Source organism: Diabrotica virgifera, chromosome 6 (genome assembly GCF_917563875.1).
Source record: "Diabrotica virgifera virgifera chromosome 6, PGI_DIABVI_V3a".
Classification (NCBI taxonomy): Eukaryota; Metazoa; Arthropoda; class Insecta; order Coleoptera; family Chrysomelidae; genus Diabrotica; species Diabrotica virgifera.
This window is the reverse complement of record NC_065448.1, coordinates 136,790,134-136,801,271: the sequence shown is the minus strand read 5'-3', so window position 1 is coordinate 136,801,271 and position 11,138 is coordinate 136,790,134. Positions and strand designations below refer to the sequence as shown.

Genomic DNA, 11,138 nt, shown 5'->3' with positions numbered 1-11,138 from the left:
CAAACCTGTGCTTTCTACAATCTGCAAAGCAAAGGAATGCCAAAGATTATACTAAAAATTGCATTATATCATACGTTAATCTATCTACGCAGAAACTCCAGTCAATTTGATTTCAAGTACTCAATTGTGTGAGAAAACAACAAATACGAGAGACAGAGTAGCACCATTCGCTTATACGCATTTCATCCTTTTGGAATCATCCGAGCGATCTGTGATAGATGGTCTGGATCGAAACAAAATCTTTCTGTAATTAATTATTGTATTTATACAGTCATGAGCGAGCTAATAACCGACAAAATAACGCAAAAGATGAAAAACATAATACATTGTGAAATAAACAGAGATGAAACTAGTGGATGTGGAAATTATCCATATAAACGTATAAATTAACATTAAATTACATAGTTTCCCACCTTTAGACGTATCAGAGGATTATAACCACTGTCACTGTGACAGGAGAATTTTATAAAATACTCCTGCCACAGACGTCTAGAGGTGAGAACCTATGTAATATAATGTTAATTTATACGTTTATATCGACAATTTCCAACTCTACTTCTTTCATCCCTTTTTATTTCAAAAATTATAATATTTTCTATCTTTTGCGTTATTTTGCCGGTTATTGTCGCGCATATCACTGTATATGGGATTAGCCACAGTTGATTATAATAACAATTACATTATTTCCTAAAAATTTAACGTTTCGATGAAAAAGTCTAAGACACTCTTAACAGTACTATTCTGAATGAAATGAATCTAAGTGTATAAATTCGAAGGTAGATATATCTCTTAGAAAAGGAAAATATATTGATAGAAATAAAATAAGAAGTATCTATAAGAATCTGTTTTATTAAACTAAGGGATCCCTTTGGTAAAAGGTCTCTTCGATAAAAGGTATATTTGTCAACCTATGTAACCTAAAACTAAGGACACAGTTTAATGTTATAACATCAGTTAATTCACTCTAGAATTTTGACGATTCCAATTTTGAAATCCACCCCTTAGACAAAATTTTGAATGCGCAAAAGACTAGGAGAAAAATGCGCTCTATTGTAAGACTTAAAATATTCCATTTTACTGATTTAAGAAAATAATATCTAATCACACTCACAGCACATAATAATACTAATAATAAGAAAATAAAGTACAGAGATCTGGAAATTCAAATTCGAAGACAATGGAGAATACAAAGTACCAAAGAAAATATATGACAATACCGATTATTATCTCCACTACTGGAGCCATTCCGAAGAACCTCCTCGAAAACATAAAAAAGCTGGGTCTAAATGAACATATGTATAAGACCATACAGAAAGCTGTACTACTCGCAACGGCCAGATGTTTACGAAAATTTTTGGGAGATACACCTGCATACCAAGTCACCTAGTGCTCAATAACACGGAAAGAGTCCCACCAGAGCTGAATTCTTTTGATATCGTAGGTATCTGGGATGAGTCAATTTTCCCCTTAAAGGTAGTGTGAGCCATATGGCAAAATCTGGAGAAAATAAAGTAGTTTAATAAACCATAGACATTCTAATTTGGATCAAATTAAGCCATGAGAACTTCCTCAAACATAACCTTAAAAAATTACGCCGTCATCAAAATGGAACATAGAAAACAAAGGATTTTCGCGGAGTGACAATATTGATTCATTAGCATTATACTGTGTTAAGGGCTTGAACCAAGTTATATTTTTTGTTCTTGTGAGATGACAAGAATGGTAGTTGAGAAACCGATCGTAAGTTATCGTTAAGTTATCCGAGGTTTTGTCAGATAGTAAAACTAGAATAAGGTTATCTGAATATACTGTTTTTGATTTTCTCTATGGAATACTTTAATACTACTCATTCTGGTTTACGAAGTCTTTTATCCCCCATGGTAACCACATACAGCTCAGCTGCATGTTATTGTAAGTTTTTATACGTGGTTTCTATTTATATGTGCCCGAAAATTTTACTTCCTACGCGAAACGTTTTTTCGTATCCTTGTTTTTTATTCTCTTCGTTTTTTGTCTCTTCATTTCAATTGACAAATAACTCACACAAAAGTACTCTAGTGCAACTTTTTAAAATGTATATATTGTATGTATATATACTACTACTACCACACGTCAGTTTATAACGCTCTTCGCCATTTTCTGACTTCCAATCACCACTTCGTCCGGTCGTTCCCTTCTATGTTTCCTTTTCTCAGCTCTTTGGCTATTTCTTCACTTCACTTTGATCTCGGTCTACCTCGTTTTCTCTTGTACTTTGGTTATCATTTTAGTAATTCTTCTGGGATTCGCTGTTCCCTATTATTTCTATATGTCCGAACCAGATAAATTATATTGTTAATAAGTCATTGTGATCCTTTCTCTTAGAGATCTTCCTATCACTCTTGTCCAAAAAATCCATTTCCGTTGCTGTTAGCGTTGCCAACGTTCTTACTTTCAGTGGCCATACCTCACAGCTATACAGCGTGGTACTTTTCACTACAGTCTCGTCCATCCTTTTTTTTTATTTTTTTGCTGATGGACTAATCCCATAAAATACTGTTTTGTAGATTATAATGGCTTTTATTCCTGCCATATTTTCTGAAGTCGTAGCAGTGCTTTCTTCTAATCTTGTCATCTAATATAAGATTTTTTATATGTATAGTATATATACGTAAATTTGTATCTATAATTTAAATCTGCATTTTGACAACGTACTTTTCCATTAAAAATGAATATAACGATCGTATTTAAATTTTTAATTACTTGTCTTTGGGAGAAACTTTCTTGTCAGAATGCAGAGCACGAAAACTGGTCTAATGATTTAATAAACTGAAATTTTAATTTTCAGTTTGTCTTTTGTTCTATTTTACAATGTCTTCTAATTTCCGATATTTAAAAGTTCTCGCTCTGCATAAATTTGAATAAAATTGTCAGTTTCACAGCTGTCGGCATTTCTCATTTTCTTGTATTATAAAATATGTAATGAACTTTTTTCATTAAAAGAAGGAATATTTAATAACTTGTTTTCCTGCAGACAAGATTGGTTTACATGAAAGCTTTGTTTTGAAACAAGTGTTTTTATTATTTATTTATTGTTCATTTATTTTTATGTTTTTAGCTAATTGAAAGATTATTAAATATCTTGGCTATTAAAATTACACCAAATTTTATTTAGACAAATGAGGTTTTGCCATCAGTGTGATCGGACGGCATTATGATTCCTCTGTACAAACACAACAAAGACAGAATAAACATTAAACATAGATTCGTATCAACCTATACCACTCACTAATGTGCCTATCATGCAGAATTCTAGAACATATTATAAACAAAAAACTTTATGTGTTACTTAGATCAAGAAAAACGTTTAATTCCTCAGCAAAGTGGTTTTAGAGACCAAAGGATGGTATCCTAGCCTAGAGCATGGTATCGTACTCTTCATATTAGTGAATTCTCGCATTTAAAAAAATGTATTCATTTTACCTGGTGATCGAAACTATATTATCGATCGTTATGTAAAATAAATGCATTATTATAAATGCTAGATTTCACGAATATCAAGAGGAAGATACCATGCTCTAGGCTAGGATACCATCCTTTGGTCTTCGTAGTGAACTCCCTCTTACGGGGAAATGTTTGCATTTATACAGATTCCTCCAAATCTGCAAACGGCGTAGGAGCAGTATTTGTCACTCCACATTCCTCTTCCCAATTTAAATTATTGTCAGCCACTTCTATATCCACGGCAGAATATTCTGCAATATAACAAGCCTCATTCATATCAAAAGAACAAACCATTATTCCGTAATTATCACAGATTCTCCAAACTTGTTAACAATAATAATTGGTTTGCTATACTATAAGAACTCCATGGCCTTACTCGTCAAGAAACAATTTGCTGCTTTACAAGAGTCCTGTTGAGAAGTCAAATCTATTTGGGTTAATGGTCTGATAATACAATCTGATAATACAAAAACTTTAATAAGGTATTAGAATTAAATCAGAAAAAAATAATAACTACTAGACTCTAGACTAATGTGGACATGACATTAGAAAAATACATGTATGTATTCCTGATGGACTACCGGTTGACTATGAGTCAAACAGTCCACTTCCCCGCTTATTTGATGTTAGGTCGTCAAGTCCGTCTGTGGTATTACCGAATGAAAACTGTCGAAAGTAAACTTGACAGGTCAAGAATACGTCAACCAAATTAATGTAATGATACACAGTATCCAGGTTTTTATCCGACAACATATCCAGAGTGTGCCAGTTACATAATGAATGATCAATTAAACTTTTGACCCAAAACTGGAAACAGCGTCGAAGTATGCCTTCCAAATTTCAAAGACAATAGAAACATCTGTAAGATATTAAAAACTACGTAAATGATTGATATACCGAATTAATAAATTGACAAAAAAGTAAACCAAAAGTTGTCCACGTACATAATCTTGATATAAAATATAGGTAAGAAGCAAGAACTCTAGAACTCAAAACATGAATAGTTGCCGATCGAGATTCAACGGAAGTATATTTATCAAAAACAGGCAATGATTCGGAAATCCCTCTAAGAGAAAAAGGATTAAAGAACATCATATGAATATTTTATAGATTATTTCATTCATAGGAGGTTCTGACCAATAGAAAGCTACATGAATCTAAATTAAATCGATAATTTTTGATTATTTCATTCATAGGAGATTCTGACCAATAGAAAGCTACAGAAATCTGAATTAAATCGATAATTTTTGATAATTGCCCGTCGTTAAGTATATTACGTCAGATGCCCTTCGTTGCTACGAAAAAATACATTCAGTGACATTAATGACAATTAATGTTTTAAAAATTATAAAAGTGATGACTTTCAATCGTCAAATATTTATAAAAACTGTGTGTTTAATGGTACTTAAATAAATAAATTACAATAAAATTTTGGTTTTGAACAGTTTCATTTATGAATAATCGCAACAAATTGCACTCGACCTCTGTAATTAATATAGAATTTTTGCTCTCGTGACACTTTGACATATTTTCACTCGCCTTCGGCTCATGAAATTAAAACTCTCAAAGTGTCACTCGGGAAAAATTCAATAATTTCAGAGCTCTTGTGCAATTACTACTGATAATTTCCCGTCGGCAAGTATATTACGTCAGATGCCCTTCGTTGCTACGAAAAAATAGATTCGGTGACATTAATGACAAATAATGTTTTAAAAATTATAAAAGTGATGACTTTCAACCGTGAACTATTTATAACAACTGTGTGTTTAATTATACTAACTTGTACTTACATAAATAAATTACAATAAAATTTTGGTATTGAACAGTTTTATTCATGAAATAATCGCAACAAATTGCACTCGATCTCTAAAATTAATATAGAATTTTTGCCTTCGTGACACTTTGAAATAATTTCACTCGCCTTCGGCTCGTGAAATTAAAATTGTCAAAGTGACACTCGGGAAAAATTCAATAATTTTAGAGCTCTTGTGCAATTACTACTGAATATTAAATAAGATTTCAAGAATAAATAAGTAAGAAACCTAGGTAGAGGAGAAGAAATAATAAAAAAGCTGTCAAAAAACGGTGTGTATAATTATTCTACATTTTATTTCCTGGCAAACATTCTTCTCTTTCGTTACGAGTTTCCAGTTCAGCATACCAATAAAAAATTTTAGTTAACTATTATTAATAAAAAGAAGACGTAAACACATTTACAATCTTAAATGTCCCCAATATCTAAGATAATTATAGGACATATACGACAAACGATTTTCAAAAGTATAGGTACATATTATTTCATACATTTCTACATTTTGGTACACATAACAATGAAGGATTTAAAGATTTAGCTGAGAATATTAACGGTTTCTTCAAATGGTTTTACTTTTTTAATTTTTCTTCCAAACTCGACAAAAATAATGGCTGCAAACACTATCGATATGTAGGTCGATATAATATGTCCAATATCCGAATGTAGGTCGACCTTCACCCATCGGCTTTCCGGATGAAACATTTTTTTATCAAATTTCGTATATAGCTAAATATTACTTGCATGGGTTGCCTATCAAAATTTTGTCATAGCTATTTTTAAGGTGGGGGCGTAGGGTTTGAAATCAGCATTTCAAGTATATTTTTATGATTTTTTTTAAAGTATGGTAGAATTATTTTATTTTTAAATTAAATAAATATATTCAGCACAATTCATAGATCATGCAAAAAAAATTCAAGGAAAAATATTGAAAAATGAGCCAACGGTGGCAAATTATTAGAGACACCTCAAAAACAATGAATTTTGCGGTGGACTTTAGAACTCATCATTTGATCATGATAAACAAAAAATTTAAAAACATTTTATTATATTTAAAGTGTATTGAGGTAACGTTGTCGAATTCTTTTAGTTTTATATACTTTTGACTTTTTGGTATCACTCAGAAGTCAAAACAACGAATTTTTTTGCAAAATAAGTGAAAATGAACAGATTTATTATTGTTAAACAAAAAATAAGCATAAACCAAAAAAATATCTCGACAGAGGAATGTACTTCAAGGAATGTCTAAAGGAATTGTATACAAAATTCCAGGTGGGTCAGTCAAGTACTTTTTGAGCTACAATGTCTACAGCCTTTGAAAAAAGCAGTTTTGGGGATAACGTTTAAATTATTGTCAACTTTTATTTTCAATTTCATTTTTGTCTGTGAAATCGTAAAGTGATGAACACCGGAATATATTTTTGAATTGCGGAGTAATTTACAAAAGAGAATGAGAACAGCTGTTGACCATTGTTCACTACGTCACAGTATAAAGAGGGACAGTAGAACCACTCTCCTAAAAATTGGAAGTAAAATGTGTAGTCGCGCATGTTGGCAGTCGCTTTTGCCCCACTCTCGCATAGAAACGTACGGATTTTAACAGGGAAAACCCGCATCCACCACTGGTGAATTACCAATTGCGTACTGCCGGTATTATTTCCTGAGATCAAAGCGCCGACAGAAGAGTGATTTTACTGTGGAACCTCTATATACTGTGACTACGTTCAAGCGCGCTGGCGCGAACTTGCTGCAAAGCGAGTCGAAGGTAGGGATATTCAACACTATCTCCCTACCTCCCTACCTTGGACTCGCTTTGAGGCAAGTTCGCGCTAGCGTGCTTGAACGTAGTGAACAACGATCAACAGCTGTTCTATAGACAATACTCTCATTTTGTAGAGACAATACTTTATACGCGTTTTCCTCAAAACTGCTTTTTTTTAAAGCGGTAAACATTGTAACTCAAAAACTACTTAACCGAGCAACCTGTAATTTTGTATATATTTTTTTATACCTTATTTGAGATAACGCTTTCGAGATATTTTTGGTTTTATGCTTATTGTTTGTATAACAATAGTAAATATGTTGATTTTCACCCTTTTTTGCAAAAAAAAATTCGTTGTTTTAACTTCTCAGTGATATCAAAAAGTCAAAAGTAGATAAAACTAAAAAAACTCAATAGCGTTGCCTCGTAAAACTGATAAGCTAATAAAATATTTTTGATTTTTTTATTTACCATGATCCAATGATGAGTTCTGATGCCCACCGCAAAATTCACTGTTTTTTGAGGTATCTTTAAAAATTCGCCATCGTTGGCTTATTTTTCAATATTTTTCCTTGATTTTTTTTAATAATCAATGGATTCTACTGAATATGCTAATTTAATTTAAAAATAAAATTATTTTTCCATACTTAAAAAAATGTGTTTGAAATGTTGATTTCAAACACAACCCCCCCTTTTCGGACAGCTATGACAATATTTTGATAGGCAACCCATGCAAGTAATATTTGTCTATGAGTGAAATTTAATAAAAAAAAAATGTTTCATCCGGATAGCCGATGGATGAAGGTCGCTCTAAATTCGGATCCCGTACTATTAATAGTAATAAAACAATAGATCTAGGTAATAAAAATAACCATGTTAAGCACCACATTTTACGATACATTTTGAAAATTACATATTAATTTTAACGTATACTTTTGGCCGTTGAAAGACTTTTATACCGCTATCCAATTTTCTAAGTTCCTCCTCAATTTGCTGCTTTCTCTTCTTGACCCTTAAAGTATCACTTCTTACTGGCAAAGAATTTAATTCTTGAACACGGTCTGCATAACTTTCTCGCAGAACTTTTAATGTTTCTTTTCGTTCTGAATCGGGAAGTAGAACGTGTCCTGTGGGGCATGTGTCATCCTCTTCCTTTTCTTTTTCTTTTTTTACTTGAAGATATTTTGGCAGTTGGCCTTGTTGGTACGTTGGTGGTACATCAGCTGGTACTTTTTGACTAACTTGACGAGTTGGTTTAGGTTTTAGGTTTAATATATTTTCTTTGATATAATCCCTTCCTTTACTATCTTCAGTATCTCGGAAATCTCCTTCCGCAAGAGATTTATCTACTTTGGAATTGGATGGTTTTAAACTTGAGTATCTAATGACTCCTGTCTCGTACAATACAGAAGGATCATCCGTATTTTCTGTTTGCACAGATCGATGAGAAAACTTAAACAGACTTTCTGGAGGTACATCTCTTTTCTTTTCGCATCTTTTGATATCTGATTTTGCTTTAAGACTATATTCTAATTTTTGCTTACTTTTACTAACCTCGTTTGATTTTACAACTTCTTCATTTTGCGTTGCCATTTTCTTGGCAGCTTCTCTTCTTGGAACCCATAACGGAGCATTTCGAAATTTATCACGTCTGCTCATCGATTCTCCCTGCACTTTCATAATTCCTTGTAATTGTCGTATACTGTGAATGTTTTCTTTAATAAAATTTCTGGCGGGCTTTCTTTCCATAACATTCTGTGTACCTCCAATATTCGTCATTTAATAAAATGTAGAGACCGCGAACAAAAACTTACATGTCCCTTTTTGTAAATCTAATTTGACAGTGACTTTTAAGTCATTTTATAGAGCAATATTGATCAGTTTTTAAGCTTTTGTTTAACTACGTTTTCGGTATTGATCTATTAGCAGAAAACTAAGATTTTGATTTGCAGGATTTTAAGTCGACTTACAAAGTTTATACCATAATATATTGCTTTGGTCTTTTATTTAATTCGGTATATTATATTTTGTTTTTATTGTTTTTCTATGCCACAATAACGCTAATTGAGTCAATAAACTCATGATAAAAGGAAGTCTTTCAAACAAGTTTAACGTCAATACAGGACTAAAACAGGGAGGCGCCCTTAACACACTTATCCAACCTAGTACCAGAAAAAATAATTAGAGGAGCCAAGAACCAAACAAGCGACATGATTGGCAACAGTGCCTAGGTTTATCAGATGAGAAGAAGCTAGACAATATAACCTGGCTCTAAATTAAGAAAAAACCAAGAATTTATATGAAAATGAAATGGGAAACTGCAGAAGAAAATACATGGATCGCTCTAAGGAATAATGAGAGAGAGTATAAATTTGGGAAGGTAACAGACATTCAAATCGAAATATATCGACTGGGTCAAACATAACCTTCGATGAAATGGAAAGAGCTCTAAAGCTATCAAATAATAGGAAAGCAACCGGTCCAGATGAAATTCCCAGCGAAATAATCAAACTACTAGACGATAAGGGTAAACAGGGCATACGAGTATACCTACAGACAGGCTACTGTCAACATATGTCATGATATCCAAGAACATAAACGCCAAACAGTGTAGCGATCATTGCACTATCGATCTGATGAGTCATGTGCTGAAAATTTTCTTAAGAATACGGTACTCGAAAATTTACAACAAAATAGAAGAACAACTTAGCGAAACACAGTTTGGTTCCAGAAACAACCTTGGAACAAGAAAAACATTATTCAGTTTGCAAGTCATGGTTCAAAGATGTAGGGATATACAGCAACCGGTCGGTTTACATGTGTTTTATTAATTTGGAAAAGACCTTTGACCGAATAACCCATGACGAACTGATGTGTCTTGCAACAGGTGGGAATTGATGACCAAGACCTCCGTATTATCAAAAATTTGTATTGGCATCAATGTGCAAACATATGAATTGGTCAGAACACGACAGAAGCAGTGGAAATATGACGCGGAGTGAGGCAACGATGTATTCTATCGCCTCTACTTTTTAACCCTCGTAAGGCGGTGCGTAGATTCTTACGTAAACAACGGTGCGGAGTGCATTTGCACCCCATCCGTATATCCATTTTTTTCATATGTGAACGTTGGGGAAATTGATTTGAAAGATAATTAGGACTTGTTTTCCATATTATGAAACCTAATTTTAAAAACAAAATACTAATTTCTTCTTAAAAACAATATTATCGCTGCAAGACAAACCTATGAAACTTTTCACAGTGTGAGCAACACAAAGTTTTTACACACAATACAGTTATGCCGGGACATTCGGTCTTTTTTCTCTGATAACTAACACCGACATTGTCCCATTGCTCTGTTAGTTCCAGGTGGAACGGAGCATCAGTACATCGGATTCTCGATAGTCGGGGCGGGAACTACTAACGCAGTCCGCGCGTCTGGTACGTCGGGAGGCGGATGCGGCGATGGAAATGACTGGAAAGTATACGAGGAGCTGATCAAATGGAGAGTTAGCATGATGCAGGGTCAATCACCGACAGTCGAAAACCTGGAGAGGGTAATTAAAGAAGCGATGGAGGGAAGCAGGAGGGGTCGCCGAGATATAAACAAGATGCCCTACTGGTGGAACGCGGACATCGAGACACAAAGAAATGAATGTATAGTCATGAGAAGAAGGCTAACGAGAGCAAGGGGCAGAGCAGGAGTCGATCCTGATGTCATCGAGGAGATCGAGGAGGAGTCCCGCCTACGGAAGAGGGAACTCTACAGGAAAATTCGTGCAGAAAAGAGAAGGCACTGGATAGAATTGTGTGAAAAACTGGATGAGGACGTCAGGGGTCTAGGATACAGGATCACCATGAAACAGTTCCATGCGTACCCCTCGTATGAAATTCCTATGGATAAGAAGCTCGAGGTAACACGAGAGCTCTTTCCCGCGGGCAGGTGGCATGGTGTACGGAGAGACGAGGAAGCTGAGCGGGCTGTACCCTTTACCATGGATGAACTTGTCGAGGCATTGGGCGCACTTAAGACGCGCAGGTCCCCCGGTTTGGATCAGATATCACCTGAGGCGGTGAGGTGTC

General features: G+C 34.1%; 1 protein-coding gene across 1 annotated transcript; it reads right to left on the bottom strand.

Moving 5' to 3' along the window:
- Positions 1–7,910: 7,910 nt before the first annotated feature.
- LOC114330301 (uncharacterized) lies at positions 7,911–8,897 on the bottom strand. Its single transcript, XM_028279628.2, has one exon. It carries the CDS (start codon positions 8,832–8,834, stop codon positions 7,965–7,967), a length of 870 nt encoding a protein of 289 aa, XP_028135429.1. The 5' UTR covers positions 8,835–8,897; the 3' UTR covers positions 7,911–7,964.
- Between the last annotated feature and the right edge of the window lie 2,241 nt (positions 8,898–11,138).

Excerpts from the sequence above, each read along its gene's own strand:
- LOC114330301 (XM_028279628.2), bottom strand. The coding sequence starts at position 8,834 with ATGACGAATATTGGAGGTACACAGAATGTTATGGAAAGAAAGCCCGCC.